We start from the raw sequence: 24761 nt of genomic DNA on the forward strand, positions 1-24761 counted from the left end.
AGATCAGTCCGGCACTCGAGACTCTATTGCTGTAGCGGTAAGACAGCACAGGAATCTCTGATGCGGTTTGCCTTTGGCTGTGAGTGGAGGAAGCATCCTCTCTCTGGCCGTCTGGGCTGATGTGGTTTAAACAAGTGTCTGTAGTGATCCACTGGGGGCTCCCAGGGAGGATTGGGTTGCCGGATGAGGATGTGGCCTGATGGAGCTCAGGGAGCTGGGGGCTCGGCCTGCGTTCCGGGCTGTAGCAGCCCCTGATAGGCCTTCCGTCTGCTACTGTGCTCCTGTTCCGCTACCTTACTGTCTGCTACTGCTCTCATCGTTGGTAACCTGAGCTCACCGGCCCTGACTCTGCACAGAGTGGGACGCTTTTCATCCCCACAGTGTAGTGTGCAGTAGAGTGAATACTTCTGTAAATGGAGGTGATTCAGATATAAATGTAATCATGTCCTAATGGAGCTATGGCCCCATTTACATTGTGGAGCAAGGACAGGTGGTGTGATTGACACTTAACTTGCAGCTACTACAGTGACCTCCTTCAAAAGCATGCAGTCACAGCAAAGGATTGTGGCGGTTATGTTCTAATTTTATGGGGCAAAATTCTAAAAATGCACAATTTTATCTTTACTATATTATTTTGCATTTAACTCTTTTAAAAAAAATCTAACTCCGTTAAAATGTATTACTTCCTGCAGAATACATAACTTTTTCATCCCAGCTTCCGAGCCATGTTTTGTTATTTAGCTGACGTTTCAGTTAAGGGTCAGGGACAGGAATAATCTTACCAAGGCTTTGTTGTTGAGTAAGCTAAGTCTATTCTGGTTTTTCCTTAACTTATGGTTTCTCTGAAACGGTAAAGCGGAAAAGCCATGGCTTATCACTATGGTTACGACTCCCCCTCCGAATGCCTGCTCAAGAGAGGACTTGTTTACCATCTCTGCTTCAGACTCAATAACATGTCAATCATCAGGATTAGAACCTCCCCTGCTCACCTGCTATTGGTCCAGCAGATAGCTCCCAGTTTAACCCCCTCCCTCCTCTTTCCAGACACCCTCCTCCCTGTCGTCCCTCCCCTCGAGCTACACTGTGAATAATGAATGATTTCCCAACTGTCTGTCACGCTTCCTACTTATCTTCAATGACGCAGGGAAAACATACTGCGCAGTCATATGAAGAATGATTATTAGATGATTTTTATGTTTCACTATGGCTGACTCCTATGTTTGGTTTGGGAAAATTACACCAGTTTACCAAATTCCTTATATTTTCACACCATACAACATCTTCAGAGGCAGCAGTGTCCTGCTGGCAGTGAAAGTGTCATCAGCATCCCGATGTAAACAGTGTAGTAGTTACTTACACAGCGTGCTCTCTAGCAAACGGGACATGACTTGCATTCAGATAAGCAGCATTGCTGCGCCGCAATCCTCTTCCTCTCAAGCACCGACGTACTTATTCAATGAACCCCCTCATACACACACACACACACACACACACACACACACACACACACACACACACACACACACACACACACACAGACAGTGTTGAAATCTAGCCATCTTGTTATCAGATTGAAGCGTTTTTTTTGTGTGGATACAGACTGGGGAAAGAGGAGGGGTAAGGCATGGTTGTCGGGTTCTGGGTCACATAACCCTGAGCCTTCCTTGCATGCTGCGCTTTAAGAAGGCAAGGCCTGCCTGACGAAGGAATTCATTTGATGCTTGCCACCTCTTTTGCTCTACTGCAGTCTTTTTTTTTTTTTGGTCCGAAAATTATACTTACATCCTTATGTATGTTATTTTTTACCGTAAGCTATATGTTCCTCTTTTCTTATCTCACATTTAACCCCCATGATCATGTTTGTTGCCAAAATAGCCTCCCCATCTCAGGTTTCTGCAGCAATTCCTGAAGTTGTCATTGTGTTGTTGCAGCGGAACAAGAAATTAACATTCTCCCCCCTCTGCGGCCTGAAACATTCTGCAGATTGTTCACATAGTCCAGCGACTGGAGGACACCTTTAGAACAAAAATCAAACGGTGCACAGTGCTTGTCTGTCTTTCAGTGGTTGGTGATGCCTCTTCCCCACACTGCTGCTGTATTTAATGGCGGTTGTAAGGATGCACAAGCTGCTCAGAAGGAAACTCCTCAGTGCCTAATGTTGCCTTGTCTACTGTTGACGAAATGGACCCGGCCACTCCATGTGTCGCAGTGCTCTGACAAACAGCAGGGGCAGGCTGCCGGTTGGCTATGGTGTCTGACCTGACTGCTCAGGGAAAGAGCAGGAGAGAGGGAGGGGGGGTTGTATAACTACTGTATGAGAGGAACATCATAAACCTCCCTACCCCCATTCCCAGCAGTTTGACTTATTTGGCTCTGCAGTCTCAGATCATTGTCAAAGTTTTTGTTTCTACAGTTTGCTTTCTGCAACAGTTGCTTAATGTGATACAGTGTGTACTTAAATAGGGTCAAATATCACCCTGCTGATGCTTCTAATTTATTCCTGCTCATATTTAACATCCACTCAGGGGACTACAAGGATGATAAGAGGAGCCCCTTGTTAGGTAGTCCCTTTCCTTTGAAGTAGTGGAACCCCTCAATGCCCTGCATAGCTATGTGTAGAGAGCAACAGCGTGAAAATAGGGCCGCATTAAGAGCGTCTATAAATAGAGGATTGTATCCTTGATACCATGGGTTGTTTGGTCACACAGTGAAACCGGGTCGACTTATATGGATTTAAGGCAGCAACTCCCCCTCCCTCCTTTTTCTTCTGGTGGAAGGTATGCATGTTTGGAATTTCTCTTCATTGAGGAATCTGTTAAAATGATGCAGAAAGGAAGGGACCTCCTCCAATGAGGCTCATTAGAGTTTGCCTTGGCTGCCCCCTTTTGGTCGGATTCCAAGAAAAATGAAGCCTACCTGATGTTTCTCTCTTTTTGTTTTTCTCACTCTCCAAATGTGCAACACTAATCTGCCCGCTTTAAACACTCATTTCAGCATCATGTTTCCAAGCTGTCATGCAAGAACCTGTGTGTGTTGGCCTTTGATACTGTAGTTTGAAAACAAAAATTGCCATTTGTTTTGGACCAGATCCAGAATAGTTAGATACACTATTTATGAAGTACCACAGAGCCAGTCAACTCCTGGTGTAGCAGAGAATGTGAGTATGCGTGTGAGTGGGAAGCTATAGATAGCACAGGAAAGGGCCGTATGGCTAAATACTCTACTTACTCATGCCATCATGAAAATACTCTTACTGCAATAACTGCTGTGTAATTTCAAGGTCTGGCTTATCAGAAGACAATTATTAGAAATTCTGCAGTGTATTGAACAATAAAGATATTGTATCAGGTCTACTGAATAAGATTGCATTTTTTTTAGGAAATAGTCAGAGATGTCTTGGATTTTTCTTTTGTCATAGAATCCTGAAGGAATTTTCCAAACAGACCATTTCACCTCTTCTGCACTTATTAGATTTGACTGAATGTGAGAAAGAATGGCACACATTTAAGAAACTGTCAGGAGTGAGAATGATCATTCTCCTTCCCTTGTGAAGCGAAACTGGATTTGGCACTTTGTGTTTGCTCTGCAGCATTACTGTAGTACACCGTCACATTCTTAACCTACACAGATGTTTTTGTAAAGAAACATGAAATAGTCATCAAGAGATTAGCTCAGCAGCCAGCTTCATTTTCTTGACTGATTAACAAAGTGAACCAACGATTCTCCGACACCCGCATTTAATTTAAAAGCAAATAAACAAGCAGAGCTCCTTTTTCCTCTTCGCTCTCTGGCACACACACATTTTCACATAACAACATGCACACGCATTCTTCATCATGTGTACTCCTGTAAAAGTATCCGTTATGGGGGTGGCTGAAATAATGACTATCATGACGATGAAGTAAAATGTGTAGTGTCACAGTCTTGCAAATTATGATAACACACATGAAAGATTGTGGTGAAATGTGTGTTTTAGTATACTTTTGTGTGTGTGTGTGTGTGTGTGTGTGTGTGTGTGTGTGTGTGTGTGTGTGTGTGTGTGTGTGTGTGTGTGTGTGTGTGTGTGTGTGTGTGTGTGTGTGTGTGTGTGTGTGTGTGTGTGTGTGTGTGTGTGTGTGTGTGTGTGTGCATGCACGCACAATTCCTTCCAGTTTGGCTTTGCACCAGGAGGCGGTTGCTAAGGAACCAGGAGTGCTCTGCCTCTTATTTCAGTTCAGTTTGGCTTTATTGCTGAAATTAAATTTGTCTTGTAGGAATAACATTTTTTTTACATTTATTGCCCTAACACAGAAACAACACAAGGGGCCGATTTTTTATTTTTTATTTTTATAAATGATCATAGATTCCTTATCTGTTTGACTTTTCCCCAAAGAAACCTAAACCTTTTGACTCAGTCTTTCCCAGAGACTCCTTTACAGTGAACAATCATTAGCAGAAAGCTAATTGTCACCAGGCCTTTCACAATCATACACACACACACACTCTTTCTAGGTGCTTTTTTATGAAATGGACCTGCAACTAGGACACCGCTGCCTGGCCTGCAGTGTCTCCAGATTAGTTAGCAGTGGGAATCATCTGCTTTCTACCCGTTACATCTGCTTTTCCAGAAGTGCTTCTCTAAAAATAGGCTACAGTAAAAATGTTTTTGAACATTGTAAACAGATGCCTTACATGTGCCATTTTCATCTCTGTCACTGTTAATTGAAGTGTAAAGCCGATTTAGATTATCATGAGTAGTTGGTAAATCTACAAACAAGCACTGACCTCATTTTTGCCTATTACTTGAATGAGTAACTTTACTTTTCTGTGTCAAAGTTTGGATTTTGAAAGACGTATTCTCTAGAGTTGAAGGCTGATATATTATTGGTCATTATGTAAGCACTGTCCAATAAATCTGACAAACTGTAAGGAGGATGCACAATCCGTCTGTCTGTCCCAAGCAATGTGAAAATGCTATGTGTTATTGATAACATATTGTTATGGGTTTTGGTTGCTCAGCAAACAGTGAGGAGCTTCCATTATTCATGTTGCTCAAGCTTAATTTGAAACACCCCACACAATCATTTTTCTGTCGATTTCTCTCAGCCTGGAAGGACGTACAGCCGTTCTTTCTTCGAAGCTGTAGTGAAAGTGGGAGTAAAAGCTTTGTTTGAGGTGCAAATGTCTTTTCTTCCATTATAGAAGAATATTAATGAAAATATAATATACTGTGTTATTTGTCTACACAATACACTGGTAAACTTTGATTGCAGAAACAATTTGGTTTAAAAACAAGAGGCAAGCATCCATATTCTCCCAGGAATTTGTTTTTCAAATTGCTGTCAAAGAATAGATGATACTATGGACACATTAGATGCGACCATATTACTGTAAGTGAGGCAAGCTCTGTGTTTTACTAGAACATTTCTCTCCAGTTTCTCCACTCTCCAGTTTCTCTGTGATGGAGCTCTCCTGCTGGCCTTATACCAGCCCTGTCATGCAAACAAATTCCACATTTAAGCATTTGAAAACACATGCATATTTACAAGTTCATACATATAAACACTCAGTTGCCAGTGTATTCGGTACACCTAACTAATGCAGTCTATTACAACTGCCCTGCAATAAATGACGGTTATAATGTTAGAGATGTGTTGATTCAACTTAATGGTCATTTTGGAGGATGCAGTTTGTGGTACTGTTGAATTGTATTGTGTTGTACTGACAGGTGTTGTATTTTGTCCACCCAATTTATATTATTCAAGATAGGTTAAACAACAAAATCACCTCTCTGTATAGTAAATCAACCCCCTCTCTATAACATTTTCAACAAAAACTGAACATTATAACCTTCATGAAAGTAGGATTTATTGCAATATGGTTGTTTTAGATTGCATTAATATTAGCTATGTGTACTTACAGTAATAAACTGGCAACTGACTGTATATATACAGTGCTAAGCATAAGTGAATACACCCATGCTAAAGTTGACTAAAAAGAGGACTAAAAAAATCATCTTTTGGAAATTGATTTTAATGCCTTTAATTAAAAAAAGTTTTGGAAAAATCCAACCTTTAAGGACACCAATTTTCTTTGTGAATGAATAATGTATCGTAAATAAATATTGGCATGGTTTTATTTCAGTTAGCCTAATAGCTGGTTTGATTTGCAGTGAGAGATGATTTTATGGAAAGTACCCCATGCCAATCTCTAGGTCTGGTGAAGGGTATGTGATGATGGGGGGCTATTTTAATTCCAAAGGCCAAGGGAACTTTATCAGGATGCATAGTATCCTGGATCCATGAAATAACTGGCCTCTAAAAATAAAAATCTGCCTGCCTTTATGGGAATTTAACATAGGGGTGTCTATACTTATTTTAAAGAACATTTATTTATTTACGATACATTATTCATTCACAAAGAAAATTGGTGTCCTTAAAGGTTGGATTTTTTTTTAATTAAGGCATTAAGATCAATTTCCAAAAGATGATTTTTTTATTCCTCTTTTTAGTCAGCTTTAGCATGGGTGTATTCACTTATGCTTAGCACTGTATACAAGTATTGTGTATGCACACTGACTCCATACTCCTCTTTAACCTATTTATTTGCTTTCTGGCCTGTAATAACACAAACGCATCTTAACAATCATACATTCTGAAGCTATTCTACATTTGTACATGCCATTTAAATCACAATCAGTTTCTCTTATAAGCATTAGTTTTGTATTTTGTTTACCTTTTATGATCGTTGACTTTGTTGTAATAGTGCTTATCAGTACAGACCGTTTACACCAACCTAAAACTGTTCTCTTCCCCACCTTTCTCTGTCTCCTCCAGTATGCCCAGAACACTGCAAGTTTTCCTGTACAGACAAGGGAGAGTGTTGCCACAGCCAGTGCCTGGGAAGCTGTACTGAACCCAACAACGACATGGCCTGCGCCGGCTGCCTCCACTACTACCACGAGGGTCACTGTGTGCCAGACTGTCCCCGAGACACTTACAAGTTTGAGGGCTGGCGCTGCATCACCATGGACCTTTGCTCCCAAGTGCACCTGCCCGGCGACACTCACTTTGTCATCCACGGGGGAGAATGTATGCCCGACTGCCCCTCTGGCTTCACACGCAACGAGACTAATCGGTAAAGACGTACCCTTCACTTCTAGTTTTCCTGATGATTTGGAAATGCTGTGCCAGGTGAAACTCTGCATGTACAAAATATTAGGAAGAGCTCCTTAAAACATTTTACATCATGTCTCAGATCTTTCAAGTATTTTTTGTTTAATGTTCTGTATTTTAATTTTTACAGAATCACAACCTGATCTTTTTCGCAGAGACAGCAAGAGGTCTTAGTATTATTTACTGGCTACTTTTTCAGTGAATAGCAGTGGGGTTTCTCGTCAGTATTCCAAGACACTAAAGGCGCTCGTGTGTATATATTGCATAATTTATTTATTTGCATTAAAAAAACAAACATCCTTAAGATAAATTTCACCTTCTTCCATTCTCAAAGTAGGACTCAAAGCTGGAAGTTTGAAAGGTTAAGAGCGTGTTAATGATTCAAGTTTAGACTTCCCAGACTGACGGAGTGAAAGGTATTCAACATAGTGCCTTGTTTTCAACACTCGCCACTACTAGATTTTACAGATTAATACTTAAAGTTTTGTTTTTAGAAGAGACTCCGCTGAAATGTCCACTTGACATTTCCCTTATTTGACATTCACTAAGAACAAGAACATTTCTTTGTATGCAACTTTCCTCCCTGTTTTTTGGCCATATCACTGATGTTTAATCTCTGAGGTCAATACAGTGAGTCACTCTCTCACGAAACGGAGTTCAGACGAGGGCCCATAAAAGATTAAACTGTCCGTGTGAGGGGTGACCTTGTATCATGCAGTAAATGTATTTGCCTGAATCCTTTTGGAATGCTTGGGAGTGGACAAATGATTTCAGGGTGAGGTAGAAAAGTTCACATAGGATTTTGCTCATTCTCTGACTGTTTTTCTCCCTCATGTTTCTTTCTTGTCATTCACTCCTTCCCTCTTCTTCTGCTGTAAACAGTATGTTATGCAATGCCTGCAATGGCCCGTGTGATAAGCCCTGCTCATCCCCTGTCATCGACTCTGTTGATGCTGCCCAGTCCCTGAAGGACTGCACTGTCATCGAAGGCAACCTGGACATCAACATCCGCCGTGGAAGTGAGTGCAGCTATGCAGAAGTACTGTGATTTTGACACCATATGTGTAAATGTTACAGTTTAACTAAGCTTAGTAGACCATACTATGCTACACTAGCCACCACTACATAGGATATTTATTTGGCTGTCGTATAATATGCTATATCAATCCTTTACTGACTACAGTATATAACTTTACTACACTATGTTGCACTTGACTGCCCAGCAAATATTATGATTACTGAGACAGATAAAGTTGGTGGTCTAAGCTGCTGGGATTCAACAGTGAGGTCCACAAAATCAACATTACATCCGCTTCCTGCACTCTAACCCAATTATCACATTATATTTTAATGCTGTTTATTTGCTCAGTTGACTGGCCGGCTGACAAGCTAATCTCCACATATGATAAAGCTTATACAATTTAGGACTCATTGGGAAATTTGCATTAAGAGCTTCCCTGTGGAATTTAATGTGGCTTCCATATTGTGTGTGTGTGTGTGTGTGTGTGTGTGTGTGTGTGTGTGTGTGTGTGTGTGTGTGTGTGTGTGTGTGTGTGTGTGTGTGTGTGTGTGTGTGTGTGTGTGTGTGTGTGTGTGTGTGTGTGTGTGTGTGTGTTCATCTCCTGTCCCCAGATAACATAGCGTCTGAGCTGGAGAGCTTCATGGGATTGATTCAGAAAGTGACGGGCTATGTAAAGATTCGACACTCCCACGCACTTGGCTCGCTGTCCTTCCTCAAAAGCCTGCGTTACATCAATGGGCAAGAACTCATCGACAAGTATGTCTGCGCTGTCTGTCTGCACTTGCTGTCTGTGAATGTGTGCATGCTTGTGTGCGGTGACTGAGGGCATGAGCAGTGAATTTACATAAATGTCAGAGTGACTTCTTGTTAAAGGAATGTCTGCCCTGGATGGTGCATGTGAACATTGAAGTGCTCATATTATGCTTTTTGGCTTTTTTTGTGTTATATATCTTTTTTGTGCATGTAATAGGCTTCCAAAGTGAAAAAGCCCAAAGTCCACCCCAAAGGGACTTACCATCTCCAACAGAAAACACTGTTCACAAACTGCTCCAAGCAGCTCTATTGTAGTCCAGCCTTTACTTCAGAGACAAACGTTCGTCACTTTGTAATACACGTTATAATGCTCGCCTAGCTGCTAGCGTGACACACCCTCATACTCTGCTTCTGACTGGTTGGTAGTCCTTACCTAGGTACTGCACGTGTGCGACTTCCAACAAAGATGGTACAGAAGTGAGATGCCTCACTTGGTAGCTAAAACAGAGAGCTCAACACACAGGCTCAAAAGAGGAACTGCAGCAATGTGCAGTACAACAAAAATATGTTTTTTTTTTTGTCATTATTTTTAAATAAACCATGTAAACGACAATTATGAACCTGAAAATGAGCATAATATGAACACTTTAATGTACATTTATAAATATCATGTCATGTAGAAAGGCCAGATGAGTGAGTGTGGCGACATAGCTAAATGAAAAGTCTCATCATCATCCATCAGACTGTGATATCAGCTGCAGTCTTATATATGAGGGAAAGCTTTTTTGGTAATGGCCAAAGGGGTCATGGGAAGTCCTGTCGTCTTCTTGTTGTCATTTCTCCCAGGGTAAAGTTTCACTCAGAGGAATGCTGTTGAGGATGGCAGACATTCCTTTCGCTCTGGAGGTGTTCTACGTAACTGCCTGCTAGAGTTTCTGTTTCATGTCCTCTTCTGTACAAACCCAGACATACACACAAACCTTACCTCATGTGTCATCCAACTATTTTAGTGCTTAACGCTGCCACCAGGTGGCTCTTTTATTCACAACTCTTGACAACTTCAGCTTTCATGAAACATGTAAACAATAAAAACACTTTTTGTTGAGCTATAGGAGATGGTTTTAACATTTCTTGCTCTCTTTTCATTACCAGCATGTATTCGTTCTCTGCCATCAACAACCAGCACCTCCAGTACCTTTGGGACTGGAGTCAGCACAACCTGACTATTGGGAATGGACGTCTCTTCTTCCGTCAAAACCCCAAACTCTGCATGTCTGAGATCCACAAGATGTGGGAGAAGACGGGCATTGCTGTGAAGCCAGAGGAGGGAGATTTCCGTAACAACGGTGAAAGAGCCAGCTGTAAGTATATTCACTTAAACTTTGACAGATTGAGCTACATTCTTGTTGCGAGTGATCTTAAAAAAAGACACAATCTGTGATTTTGTTTTGCAGTCATACAATGTGTGGGGACATTAACAAAAGGCAATGTTATGCCATTTTAATATTGTATGTGTCTCATTACGGGTCGTGCTCTGTCGCAACAGGTGAAAGCCATATCTTGAAGTTCAAGTCTAACATTACATCAAGTCATACGATCAGGCTGACATGGGAGCGCTACCGGCCGCCGGACTACAGCGACCTTATCAGCTTCATAGTCTACTACAAGGAGTCGTGAGTAAACAACTAATTATCCTCTATATCATATTATAGAATAATTCTACAGTGAAGCAGAGTGGGTATGGATGAAGTTTTTTTTAATGCAAAAACATATTTTATTTTGGACATTCAAGTCAGAACTTAATGTTTCAAGATTCATCTCAAAAGCACAGCTATTTTATGGAAAAACTAAATCTTAGATGATCATATCTGTCTGGTTTTGCACATTTTACCCCAATTGTTACTTACTGTGTGCAGTTCACATTACTGACAACCATTTCCCAAAGACACAATTGAGCTTTTGGATTGATTTACTGCAACAATGCAATACAAACAACCAAATTTATAACATCATATTCACAACATCCGTGTCTGCTTATTGTTTGAGATCTGGGTTTGATTACGTCGAACTTTGTACAAAGTGAAACAAATGGCTTCCTTGAAGGCAGGTAATCCATCAAATAAAAAATATGTAAAACCATTGGCAAAGATGAATCATATATTCAAACATGACCTAGATTTTGTTTTACTTTCATACCAACAATGAAATTTGATGTAACGTTTTGTAAATGAATATGTCATGTTTAAGTGAAGTCCTTTTGGTCAATGCACAGCCATGTTTTGTTTTTTTCCCAGCCCTTTCCAGAACATCACAGAGTTTGACGGGCAGGATGGCTGTGGCTCAAACAGCTGGCACATGGTGGATGTTGATTTCCCTCAGGATAAAAACAATGACCCAAACGTCAGTCTTCAACACCTCAAGCCCTGGACCCAGTATGCTATTTTTGTGAAGGCCATTACCCTGCAGGTGAAGGACAAACACATTGCCGGAGCAAAGAGTGGTATAATCTATGTTCGCACACGCCCATCGCGTAAGTCTGACCAGTCTGTTTGCACCAATACTGTAGTGATTGTAATGCAACCATCTCTGTAATGACTGTAGACTATTTTTTATGTAACATACCATGACTTTGTCTCTACTGCAGCGCCGTCTATGCCCAAAGATGCCCGTGCATATGCCAACTCTTCAACCAGGCTCATGGTGAAGTGGTCACCTCCAGCCTTTCCCAACGGCAATCTGACCTACTACCTGGTCCGCTGGCAGCAGCAGCCTGAGGACAGGGAGCTCTACCAACATAACTACTGCTCCAAAGGTGTGCATAACTTATTCTACCAAACAATAACCATATTTTTTATTGTGTGAGCTCTCCTACTGATAAGTTCTTCCCCGTCAATAAAAAAAAAGACGATTGATACCAATCTAATATGTGCCCCTTAAATAATTATGCAGCTACAGCCAGTGGCTAGTAAGCTTAGCTTAGCACAAAGACTAGAAACGCTTGGATTTTTGTACAGATTAAACAAACAATATATAATATAAGTGAGCTAAGCTAACAAGCTGCTGGCTGTAGCTTCATATTAACGTACAGACATGAGAGTGGGATCAATCTTCTCATTTTCTCTCAGCACAAATGTGAATATGTCTACTTCCCTAAAATGTTAAACTATTTATTTAATGTGGAAAAATAACTGTGCAGGAAATGTGTCAAAAAAACATTATAAGCAGCTGCTGTGTTAATGCATCCCATTGCTAAACACTCTTGGTTTCTCCTAAAACAGAGTTGAAGATTCCGATCCGTATCCCAGCCACAGCGTTCACGGACATGGAAGAGAACACCAAGCCCACCAAGTCAGACCTGGCAGGCGCAGAGAAGGGCACATGCTGTGCTTGCCAGAAGACGCCTGAGGAGAAAGACCAGGAGAAGGATGACCGGGTCTTTTTTAAAATGTTCGAGAACTTCCTTCACAATGTCATCTTTCTGCCGAGGTATAGTAAAGCACAGATAGTGGAGTTATAATACCAGCCTCACAGTGACCTTGTTAAACAGTTTACAGCTCCTGTTCTGTGCCTCCTTTCATTCTGTGGAGATGGCTCTCAAAAAGCTGAACTTGTTTGTCTTGCTGGGTCAAAATGAGGAATGAGGTGGCGGCCGCGAAATGGCTCCTCTGTGGAGCTGACAGGATCCAAGCACAGGGGCGTAGATGGACCTGACGGGGGCTGAGCCGGCCCGCTGGGCTCAGTCCTTTTGTCAGGCGGTGCAGATGAGGAGACATGCTGAGTAGGATCCAAAGCCTTCTTAGCGCTCTTGTGGCTTTATGTTGCCTTGGCAACGGTGCCACGGGGGATGTTAGGACCTAGCAGGCAGCAATTTAGGCAGCACAAACAAACCCAGGAGAGAGATGTGATTAACGAGTCTGAAGGGCCTAGTTTGGCTGCACACTCATAGCTGCTTAGGCTTTTGTTCCTCACAATAGAGACTGACATCTGTGTTGTGTTATCATTTAACTTGCTCGTGGCTAAGGATGTTTCACTGTTTCAAAGACTCCCGCTCTGTCCTCCTCCCACACTCTTTTATTCTTATATGGACAGCCACACGCAATCTATGCATTTGTGATTTGCCTTAACACTCCATCTCCAACATCCATCACCGTAAAATATGGAGACCTTTTGATATACTTGTTGCTTCCCACTAAGAACACTCAGCAGGTATTCTTATAAATCCATAGCTTTAAACGGTGCCTCTTGAGTCTCCAAAGTTTATTCATTCAAACAGCGTTACGGTATCCTTCTTTTTTTCCTTCACAACGCTCTTGTGGAATTGGATCGATATGTCTTTGGAGGAAGAATAATAAAGCACGGCTTTCTGTTGTAATTGAACTCATACCCCCCTACTCCCCTCCCTTCTCTCTTCTCTCTCTGGCTGTGTTGATTTGTTATAGTATAGCTGTCTAGGAAACAAGTGGATGGCAGTCCCAGGGCTCAGTCTGTATATGCACAGACTCCACTTTAACAGAGCCAGCATTATTACAAACCACTCCAGGGAAAGGGCGCAAAATCTGGGAGTTTTTTTCAAAAGTTCAGGGTTTAGAACCAGGGTGAGGGGAAAGAGGGATGGGGGTGAAAACAGAAACAAAAAGAAGAGGAAATGTTTTCCATTTTGTCCCCTCCACTTGGCACTCCACTCTCCTCCTCCCCTTGCACGCTCTCTTTGTCCGGGACTCGTTTTATTTTTTTTCTGGAGCAAGACAGCTGCCAGGAAATGTACAGTGAATCCATCTGGAATTTAAATGAATGCGGGAAGAGCCCCATCAGCGATAGAGGACAAACAGAAAGTAAGGAAGGCAGACTGATTTAGTGAAAGAGAGGGAGGATGGCTGCACAAAGAGGATGGCTGCCAGTGTGGTTCGATCCAAAACCTGTTATCAGCTGACTGGAGCATGTATTCACTGTAATCGTCTGCTGTTGGTTGAAACTTCTGATGAATACATACAAGATACATTGATAAGGACTCCCTGACAGTTATCTCTTCTTCTGTCAGATCCAGAGATTTTGAGCCTGCCGTATGTGTTGCTGCCGTTAAGGCCTAGCGCTAATAATGTACCCTACTGGCCACAGACTGAATGTGTAGTTACAGCTTTCCTCTCTGGATTCCATTGCATGAAGCTAGATCTTTTTTTAGGGGGCGAGGTCAGGACACTAACTGTAGTAACTCACTAGTTATAAGGTCTTGCTTCAGTCAGCTGGGGAGCCTTCTCACAGTGTTAGGACTGCCCTACCTAACCCTGACTCTCATTGCACATACAGAAATTGAATCCTCAAGTGTTCTTATCTGGCCTCTCAGTGGGTCTATCCATCTCTCTTCCTCTTTTTCTATCGCTTTTGATACAGGATAGATCAAGATTTACTCTGCAATTAAATCCAGTTTTCATATATGTTTGATGTATTTTTCAGTAGTATCAGGAGCCGTTTTTGAGTGCTAGACTTTGGATTGCACAGTTATAACTGTCAGAGAGGAATGCTGACATGTCAGTGCGACTGGTCTTTCCCACGGATCTGTCTGTGTCTCCTTGTGTAGGTGTTTGTCTGCGAAGACACAAACGATGCTTGACTGTAGCTTGGCTCAGTTAGGTCTCTGAGTTTAGCATTTTATTACGCCTGGTGGAGCTGAAACGATTAGTTGATCAACAGAAAAATAATCAGCAGCTATTTTAATAATTAAATTATAATTTTAAGCAATTTTTAAAGAAAAAACAAGAATTCTCAGCTTACAGCTTCTTAATTGTGATAATTTGCAGCTTGTCTTTGTCTTATTTGATAGTAATTTTTGGGGTTTTGAAGTGTTGCCGGACAAAACAAACACTGTTTAGTCTTCACCTTGGGCTTTAGGAAATTGTGATAGGCCTTATTTTAGATACATACATGGACTAAACAATGAATCGATTGAGGACAAAATCGTCATCAATAATGAAAATAATTTTTAGTTGCGGCCCTAATTCCCAGTATAGAGTTTAAATGATGTCTGAGCTGTTTCATGTGATGTAATAAAAACCGAGCCACCTGTTCATGCTGTCCTCTCTTTGCAAGACCTCTGTAAATGCTCCATATAGCTGTTGTCACCTGCTGTCAATACAGCTTTCATTTTCCAACTCAATCAGGACTCTTTCCTTTGTCCGTCTGCCTCAGCTGACTGCCCTGTAGGCGTCACAGGTAACTACTGTAGGCAAGGTGCCCTGTGGCGTCTGTTGATCCTCTGCTGCTGCTACAGTCACAGCTGTCAGTGCCTGCTTGCCCTCAATAATGACGATGTCCAGCTCTAGGCGGCTCCACAGCTTATCATCTGCACTATGAGACCACGTGTCTGTTCACCGCAAATGCCCTCAGTTTGGCCGCTGAAAATTGCAACAGACAGACAACAAACTGTTTGGTTCAGAATGTCAGCGTCACAAAAGTCTAAGCCACATTTTCTGTCGTGTCAGCTTTTCTTCCCTTTTAGACTTTTTAATTGTTGATTGGGATCAATGGACAGAGAGGATTTTGTTTTTCTAACTGTGGAAAAATCACTTTGTGTCTGTCTTTTTCTCTTTCTCCGTCTGTCCCCCTCGCTATGATCTGTCTGACCTCATCCTTCGACACATCTCCGCAGGGAGTAGTATGCAGCATCTGGACACATGGCGCGCGCACACCACACACACACACACACACACACACACACACACACACACACACACTCAAATACGCACTCACTCCACCCGGTTCAGTGAGATGCTTCAGCTTTGTGTAAAATGCTTTTGGGGGTTATAAACCTACAATTCTTTGTTACGATAGGATTTCCAGGACATACTGTATACCTTTTCATCTTTTATTACAATAACAGCACTCACTATACTTAAATCTACTTTCTTACAGCTATTGTATTCTCTGTTTTTCAGACCTCCAGATCGTCGACGTAGAGATGTTTTTGGTGTGGCTAACAACACACTGCTGCGTGAGGGTGTTGGTAGGGGAAACACCACCCTTGGCCCGTGGGATAACAGTACAGATGGCATTCCTCCTATCAAGGAGTACCCCTTCTCAGATGACAAGAGCACAGCAGAATATTTAGAGATCCCCAACCTGCGGCCCTTCACTGTCTACCGCATTGACATCCATGCATGCAACGAGGAGGTGGGGCGCTGCAGCGCTGGAGCCTTCGTCTTCTCCAGGACCAAACCTGCAGGTTAGAAAGGGGCCTGGATACAATACAGCACAGTATGCTGTAACATCTTCTCTTACAGTGCATTGTAGACACGTGCTTGTTGTAATGTTTTGTAATTGTGCGTGTTTGCCAGTCAAAGCAGATGACATCCCTGGAAAGGTGATCTCTGAGAGGAGTGAGGAGGTTGTAGGTTGTGTGTTGCTGCACTGGCCAGAACCCGTCATGCCAAACGGACTCATCCTGATGTATGAGATCAAGTTCGGTCTGGGGACTGAGGTGAGTCAGGCAGGGTATAACTAAAGATCCCCTCAGACATGTTTTTAAGAAGTATCAGAATACAAAAGATCACAGCACACGAGCACAAAGATACTTTCCGCATTCAGCAGATGAGTGTGAAAATGGCCTTCTAGTGTCAAACTGTGCGCATACAACATTCTGCACAGAAAAGCTCACACATCCAAGTGAACTAACAACAGGCAAAACACATTTTTCAGCAGAGTGAGATTTTAAAAGTGATAGATCTCATGGTCCTCATACTGGCTCAAACATATATATTTTTTTAAAACAGAATGCACAGTACACAGTTTTACCCTCCTTACCTGACCCTGATTGATCATTGTCCGTGATTTAAACAGTAACCACCATGTGTTTGTGTTTTCTTTCAGCCTGAGAAACACGAGTGTGTGTCGCGGCAGCAGTACCGGGAGCACAGAGGAGCTCGGCTGACCAACCTGGGCTCAGGGAATTACTCTGCTCGCGTGCGCGCCACTTCGCTAGCGGGGAACGGCTCCTGGACAGAGAGCGTGTCCTTCTATGTGCCTCCGCCCATACGTAATGCAACTATCCTCACACATTAAATACTGTGTATTGAAAACAGCTGTTGACTGATTTTAAAGTAGATAAGGAACAACACCTTTAGTCAGTGCTGACCACTTCTATTTCCCTGTTCTGTCTGGCAGCAGGCGATGATGTTACGTTCTACTTGGTCATCATAATTCCCATCATTGTGATACTTTTCATCGCCAGCCTCACCACGATTCTCTACTTTGTGAACAAAAAGAGGTAAGCGTCTTCATGAACATGCTTTCCACATTGCCAGACAACGTCTCTTGATAATGTTGTTCTACCTTGCTCTGCTAATGAAACTTAATGACCAGTGTAATGTTAATTAGAGTTAATAGGTGTTGTTTTCATTAATATTCCCCTGTGGTAAAGAGTAGAGTTCTTATAGAGAATTACACATCCCATCCACAATCAGAGCTGCCTGCTGACTAACTTAGCTGTCGATGTGTCAACAGGAACAGCGACAGATTGGGGAATGGAGTCCTTTATGCGTCTGTCAACCCCGAGTATTTCAGTGCTGCTGAGAGTAAGAATATGCAATATCTTGTCAATTATTTCACAGTTATGTTTCGGTTATGTTTTCGCTATGTTGACCTGCTATTTGTGTTGTGCCAGTGTACGTCCCAGATGAGTGGGAGGTGGCCAGGGAGAAGATCACAATACACAAGGAGCTAGGCCAGGGCTCTTTCGGCATGGTGTACGAAGGCATCGCCAAGGGAGTGGTGAAGGATGAACCCGAGACACGAGTGGCCATCAAGACGGTCAATGAGTCGGCCAGCATGAGGGAGCGCATTGAGTTCTTGAACGAAGCCTCTGTCATGAAGGAGTTTAACTGTCACCATGTGGTAAGAGGGACACAGCCTAAAATGGTTACAATTAGGCAGCTGAGTGAAAAAAAAGCCTGGAATAAATGCAGATAAACCATCACAATATGGCTTAAAATAAACCAGCATATTGTTGTACTGAACCCAGTTGCAAGAAAGTGCTCCGAATTATCATCATTTCCTAATAATCTGCATAGACGCAGAGAGAAAGGTGACAGCAGGTCACAAGCACTGAGTACACTGTGCTTGTCTTTACTCGGGCAGCTCCAGCCTGAGGCAGGGTTTGTCTTCCTGGAGATTGTGTAGATTCTCTCATCAGCGTGATCACAGCCTCATTAACTACGTTAAATGAATGTGTTAAAGATTTTCCATTTGTAAAGCTGCTGTTACAACCTTTTTATCAAGTCTGGCTGCTAAAAAGCCAAACACTCAATTATAAAATCCAATTTGTATGATTTAAAGTAAATGCATTTTTTTTACAGTCTTTAAAGCAAGTTAATGAGAAACCGTTTTTTTCTATTATGAATATAAGATGTGAAATATGAACAGTTGAACAATTTTTGCTTGTAAGCTAAGAGTGCTTCTGAGGGAAGGTAAAGTAGATGGCTTACCTTACTATGCAATCATTTTATACATTAAACTATATACCAAGCTTTGTTTTTTTTGCATTTAGAATAGTAAAAATCAACCGTTTTATACTCACAGGAAATTATACAATTCATGTGCCATCAGACATCAATCAAAATGACTTTAGACTTCTAGTTAATTTTCACTTCTAATGTTTTCCAAATGCTGTTATAGTCATTTTTTGTTTTCTGAGGTATTCCTGGAGCTGTTTCACTGCCATCTGTTAAATATGTCCCAGCTGTGAGCAGCTACTACATTTCCTTTGTGCATTCCATTGTAGGAGAATCATGTCCATCAACTTAACATAATTAACTTAACTTAACATCACTTAAAAATGTTTTAGTATGATTACTGACTGTTTTGAGTATACTTTATCATTTCCCGTATGAACACACTACATATTCCCATAACTTGCTTAGATTTAAGGTGTAGTATGGATTTGGGACTTTTGACTTGATCATATCTAATCTGTGCTGTATTGTGATTGGTGTAGGTGCGGCTGCTGGGCGTGGTCTCACAGGGACAGCCTACCTTGGTGATTATGGAGCTGATGACCCGTGGAGATCTCAAGAGCTACCTGCGCTCTCTGCGCAAAGAAGTAAGCAGCTTTTACACACACACACACACACACACACACACACACACACACACACACACACACTCGCTCGCTCGCTCGCTCGCTCGCTCACTCACTTCACTCACTCACTCACTCACTCACACAGATGCTGTCTCTCTCTAATAAGATGTAATCTCTCTAGAAAATGAGAATTGTCACATACACACTAATGTGTGAACACATACATAAATCCTGTCCCCATTTTTTCTTTCTCCAACACCCATGTGCACATTTCCACACATAGCATCCATCCCTCACTTTGTAATGCTGAACTGTAACCAGTGTCCAGCATTGTGGCTGACTGAACAGTGTTTTTTCATGCTCTTTACTCTCTCTCCTTGTCCACAGAACAGCAACAGCCAGGTCCTACCCCCACTCAAAAAGATGATCCAGATGGCAGGGGAAATCGCTGACGGCATGTCGTACCTAAATGCCAACAAATTTGTCCACAGAGATCTGGCTGCCAGGAACTGCATGGTAGCTGAGGACTTCACTGTGAAGATTGGAGGTAAGTCAAGTTAATACGATGCCTTCAGCCTTCCCTGGTTGCTCAGTGCTAAACCCACTCTACCGGCCTCGAAAATAAGTGTTTGGATTTCAGTGAGTGCCTGAGGCAGTGGAGTCTTAATGTAAATGGCCAGAGGGAGGGAGGAGGTGAGGGAATGGATGAGCTCTCAGGAGCTTCCTCTCCCACACAGAATGAGTGATATTTAGTGGCTTACCCAACCTCTGTTTTCATTTTTTTCTTCAGATTTTGGCATGACCAGAGATATATATGAGACGGATTACTACCGAAAAGGAGGAAAGGGCCTGCTGCCTGTCCGCTGGATGTCTCCAGAGTCGCTGAAAGATGGCGTGTTCACTACAACGTCTGATGTCTGGTATGAGAACACACCACTTCTTACTTCTTACATCACTTCTTACACTCTTACACACACTCCCAAGCCTGCATAGTGCATGTATAAATCTGCCCTAATCCAGGGGGCTTGCAAAGTATTCCAGAAATGTCTACATATTTGTGTGTGTGGATACGCTAAAATATTTCATGCTGTGGAGTCAAAACTATAAAAACATATACATATATCACTTCAAGGCCAACATTCTGTACTTAACAGTTCGAACATGCATTTCCTGTCCTCCATCCTCACTGTGTATGCTATGACAGCTAGTACTTCCAAAACCATCACAATCTTTTGGTTTCCAGCTGGCTCTCTGGAAATTCCTCTCTCCATGACGGAGGAGTTTAGAACAAGATACATCTTTATTTTTATTTTTTTTACTGACACCTTTTTTATGCCAGCCCGCAGTAAAATCTCAGTTTAGAGTTTGGCCACATTTTTCTATCTGGAGCGATATTGTTGTAGAGAAATACAAGTGTTTACCAGCTTCCTTGCAAGTTTTTGTTTCCCAACTCAAATGTCCCACGGGTCAGTCCTTAAGTGTGGGCTTAAACTGCTCCAGATGTTCTCAAATGAGAGGTTGCAGGTCCAGCACAAACCCACCTCCACATTTGCGTTCTCTTTCTTACCTCTTTGATGTTGTAGAGATGAAGTTTAGTTAGTTAGCGCAAGACAAACCCATTATGGGCTCCTTAGGAATCCACGAGTAGGTGACTTTTATTTTGTTGATCGAGAAAAGCTGTCTGAATATGGCTTTGTCTGTCAGCCACATATATGCAGTGTTGTAATAAGGCTGTTTAAAAGACTGTTGAATGTATTCTCTGAACTTATGCCAGTTGTGAAATTATGACCAGCAAGACTGAACAAAAAATGTGGTCTTTGTTAGTCAAGTTAAGAAGTTTCTTAATGAATAGTTTCATAGTAATCTCAGTGCAAGGCAGCTTGAGGTTAAACTGAGGTGATGTTTACTGTACTGTACATACTTTAACTGAGGCTGGTGCTGCAGTAATGACATCATTGTAATTCACTGACTGGTACACTGTTACACAGCTAGCTTACATTACTCGTAATACTCAGGCTGCCAGATTTTAGGTTTAACATGATTTAGATGCCTCTTCTCTCATATGGTTCTCCTACATCCTCTGATCAGTGAATGTTGTCAGGTTATTCTTGTTGTGACCATTACATTTTAAGTAACAGGTTACTTATACTCTAGATAATGTAGGTATTTCAAGTTGCAGTATTAAAAGCAGCATTTTTGGCCACTTAGGGGGCAGAAATCTATAACAAGCTGAACATTAAACATACAATACATCTATTCATATATTATAATTTAACACAAGTTTAGAATATTGTTAACATAAGAGGTGGATTCTTTGTGCGGTTCGTCACTACGAGCGTCACCTAACAATACAAAGTCAGTTTGATCCAATGACAATATAAAAATATTATAGCGCCGCTTTAAAGGTTCATACAGTGTTTTTGTCGCTTGCTTCAGCATATAGTCTGCTTGATTTTTGCTTTTCATTAGTTAATTAACTGCAAATAACGCATACGTTTTCACTTAAAGTTGCATTACCACACAACTATAATGGAGAATTTACAACAAACATTATAAAAACAAATATTATAGTCACTGTAATGGCAAATAAGCAGATTTTTTGTAAAGCAAATGCACTGTAATAGACACATTCTAATTAAAAAATACTAGTCTGGTCCTTTAAATAAGAATGATTTATTTAGAAGTAATAAAACAAAAAAAACTGCTGTGCTTGATGGCCTTAACTACAGCAGCCTTAACCTTTTTCTGCGGTTTTACAAAATGTATGCAGCACTGATCAGCATCAGATAAGAGGCAAAAATGTAAATCATTTTCACAAGATTGCTTTTCTCACTGCAGGTCATTTGGTGTCGTGCTGTGGGAGATCGCCACCTTAGCAGAACAGCCTTACCAGGGCATGTCCAATGAACAAGTGCTGCGCTTTGTCATGGAGGGAGGACTCTTGGACAAACCTGACAACTGCCCTGACATGCTGTAAGCCTCCTCCTATCTGTGATTAATAACTGTAATTTTCAAACCTTTTAGGCCTTTCATGTTATGTTACAATACCCTTGAAGGATGTATTGTTTTTTTTTTATCCTCTGCTGCCTCGCACAACCTTCTGTCTCATTAATATTTTGCCCAGCGTCTATTTTAAGTTGTGGTTTGAAGTGTGTAGGATATCATGTGGTGTGGTGCATGCTTAGGTAAGGCCAAGATGAGGCCTGACATTAACGTCACAGGTTAAATGTGGTCCGTTGACGACATGGCCCCTGTGGTCAGCTGGCAGTGAGAAGCCTCCTCACCCGTCCGCCTCGGCCCATAGAAGGGATGCCATGACCCGTGTGTGAAAGATGTCCCTCATTCCTGCCGCTGACAACGGGCATAATTCATTTATAACTCATTAATGAACCACCCCTGCTGGAAGAGAAGAGAAATCACAGCACAGCCTGCTTTTCAGCATGCAGCGCTGCATATATGCACCTCTCCTGTACCACTCTGACCTCAATAAGAAGGCATTCTGCTCTCTCCCCTCCCACTCTCCATGGCTGACCTCACCTTAGAACAAGAGTGCGAGAGTAGAAACAAAGAGGGCCGAGTGTTGTGCAGACACAAACCTCTCGTTTCTATGGCAGCCTGACTGTTGTGTCCTGATTACAGGAGTGTGTGGATTGTGTTACAGAGGTGGTGGTGGTGGAGGGTTAGCCTCTTGGTCTGTGAGCAACATACAGTGAAGTTAGGCCTTTTGACCCTGGTCGCCTCTAGTGCAGTGACTTAATGGAGATTTCCAGAAGACTGCTGAAGTGGGGTGAAGCCAGAAGTCCATACAAAGGCTGAATAGAAAGATGCAAGAATAGAAAGCCAGCAGGATAACAGACAGAGGGATGAGTCATATTTGGAGAGCCTCGGATGTCTCCTCCTTGCTCCGTCTTTCCCATGGTCAGGTAGCACTGGGACGCTGATTGGATTTCCCATGTTTCTGTCTTGAGTTTCCTATAGACAAAAGTGCATTCTCTCTCACAGGGTTGGACGAAAAACGAAACGCAGACTCCACAATTATATTAAACAACATAATTTCTTGTGGAATGTGCAGTATCACTCACGGTGCTATTATACATCAAGGTTTCACCACGCTGGGGATGTTGCATGTGTGAAGTTTTGCAGTTCTGTTGGAAGAGATTCCCGTTCAGGTTCATTAAACATTTACCATAGATGTTTGAAGACTGTGCTGCACTCACACTTGGCCTGAAAGTGTGTCTGTTTTTGATTTTATCTGAGTGTTTCAAGGTTCTTTTTGTCCATTTTATTTAGTCTGCTGAAGTTTTGGCCATGTCTAGACTGGTGCAGATTCTTTTATAAAAGCCTGACTGCGCAAAGAACTGAGGCAGCCATGTTGGTCACCAAGGTTGCTTACAAGTTAAAGGTGCAGTAGGTAAGACTTATAAAACTAACTTTCTGTCATATTTGCTGAAACTGACCCTATGTTCGAGTAGAACTACATGAAGCAGGTAATTACAAAATAAAGAATCCGGCTCCTCTGGCACCACCTACAGCCTGTAGTGGGATTTGCAAAAATCCACAGCTCCCTGTTTAGATGCACCAATCAGGGCCAGGGGGGTGGCTAACTGTGTCAATCACTGCTCATGCACACGCATTCATTCTCCCTTGTGGGGGGAGGGGTTTAGGAGACCGTTTTGGGCTTTAGCCAAGTCCTGGATCTTCACAATTCTACCTACTGCACCTTTAAAGCTCAGTCAGTAATACTTTATTTATACAACACATTTGGTTTGTTAAAATGGAACTGAATGTACCAAAAGTGCATGAACAGGTAAACAAAAAACTGGTAGCAATATACAAATAAGAAGTGACAAAGACGTTTGTTGACTTTGAGTAGCTCTTTCATGCCAGCTGAAGAATAAGCACATATACAGCTCGTGCACTGTGAGCTTGCATAGGTTGCCAACGTCACTGGTGACAGGTCAAATATAAGTTCATTTAGCTTAATGCCAATAGCATGTGTCTGGCCCTGCCATGATTGGCAGGATGCCGACAAGAAGTCAGGATTTACTGCAGTGTTTGTTTTCTAAATTTGCATCAACAAGCTTCGTGCGCAGCAACAGATGGTGGGGGGAAGAGTTTTCAGCAGGCAGGATTACGCAGACAGGTTACCCCGAGCACCGGCCCGGCTTCAAGCATTACACGTCTTTTAAATGGGAGGTCTCGACTGCCTTGGTTTTGACATTTGAAAGTCAACTTTTAAGACACGTGCTGCACTGCTGAAAAACAAGCAAGAGCCATCCCTCCTGCTGCTTTAGAGTATAAAGCAAGGCGGGTGCTTTGGAAAAGTTTTACCCATAATTCCTCTGTACAGAGAGGAGCAGGCACCCAGCTGCAGAGGCTGTTGTAGACTGCAGAGACCACTGGAAGAGAAAGAAAACAAGAGCGAGGGAACAGCAAGCGCTGAGGAGAGATGACTGAGGTGTTTATGTCAGCGGGCCTTCGAGAGTATTCTTAGCTTGTTTGTGTATAATTGAAGTTGTGGTGTGTGTTGAAGCGCCACACAAAACTGTAATAATTCTCCCTTTTTATGATGTTGTTTTGACATTCCCAAAGCTCGGCTGCTGGCCTGGCACAGTAACCTTGCGTATGATTTACTGTGCTGCTGAGTACATACTACATTACTGATCTTACTGTACAGTATGTGTTGTAATGTAGCAATAAATAAAACATATCCAAAATTTAAATATCTCATTTGAACTGGCATGTTCACTAAGAGCACCTGTCCACA

The 24761-nt window shown here is 42.1% G+C and overlaps 1 protein-coding gene and 1 long non-coding RNA gene across 3 annotated transcripts in view; one reads left to right on the forward strand and one right to left on the reverse strand.

The window, feature by feature from the left end:
* Positions 1-24761, forward strand: part of igf1ra (insulin-like growth factor 1a receptor) — a 77533-nt gene that overhangs the window by 49517 nt on the left and 3255 nt on the right. Inside the window, exons 3-20 of one of the 2 annotated variants that reach the window (XM_039807892.1) lie at positions 6816-7116; positions 8037-8173; positions 8787-8931; positions 10081-10289; positions 10475-10601; positions 11223-11458; positions 11573-11740; positions 12207-12414; positions 15858-16144; positions 16257-16399; positions 16789-16954; positions 17083-17185; positions 17422-17492; positions 17582-17811; positions 18911-19015; positions 19382-19541; positions 19785-19914; positions 21833-21967. In XM_039807892.1, coding sequence (XP_039663826.1) covers positions 6816-7116; positions 8037-8173; positions 8787-8931; positions 10081-10289; positions 10475-10601; positions 11223-11458; positions 11573-11740; positions 12207-12414; positions 15858-16144; positions 16257-16399; positions 16789-16954; positions 17083-17185; positions 17422-17492; positions 17582-17811; positions 18911-19015; positions 19382-19541; positions 19785-19914; positions 21833-21967 — 3061 coding nt within the window. The remainder of the gene's footprint in view (positions 1-6815; positions 7117-8036; positions 8174-8786; positions 8932-10080; positions 10290-10474; positions 10602-11222; positions 11459-11572; positions 11741-12206; positions 12415-15857; positions 16145-16256; positions 16400-16788; positions 16955-17082; positions 17186-17421; positions 17493-17581; positions 17812-18910; positions 19016-19381; positions 19542-19784; positions 19915-21832; positions 21968-24761) is intronic. The other variant, XM_039807893.1, reaches the window with a different exon arrangement.
* On the reverse strand, positions 22317-24622 carry LOC120563611. Its single transcript, XR_005639985.1, has 3 exons — positions 24326-24622; positions 23077-23139; positions 22317-22966 (listed from the first exon to the last, which is right to left on the reverse strand). It is a non-coding gene; the product is annotated as an uncharacterized LOC120563611 (long non-coding RNA).

The sequence above is a fragment of the Perca fluviatilis genome, chromosome 8 (genome assembly GCF_010015445.1).
Source record: "Perca fluviatilis chromosome 8, GENO_Pfluv_1.0, whole genome shotgun sequence".
Taxonomy (NCBI): Eukaryota; Metazoa; Chordata; class Actinopteri; order Perciformes; family Percidae; genus Perca; species Perca fluviatilis.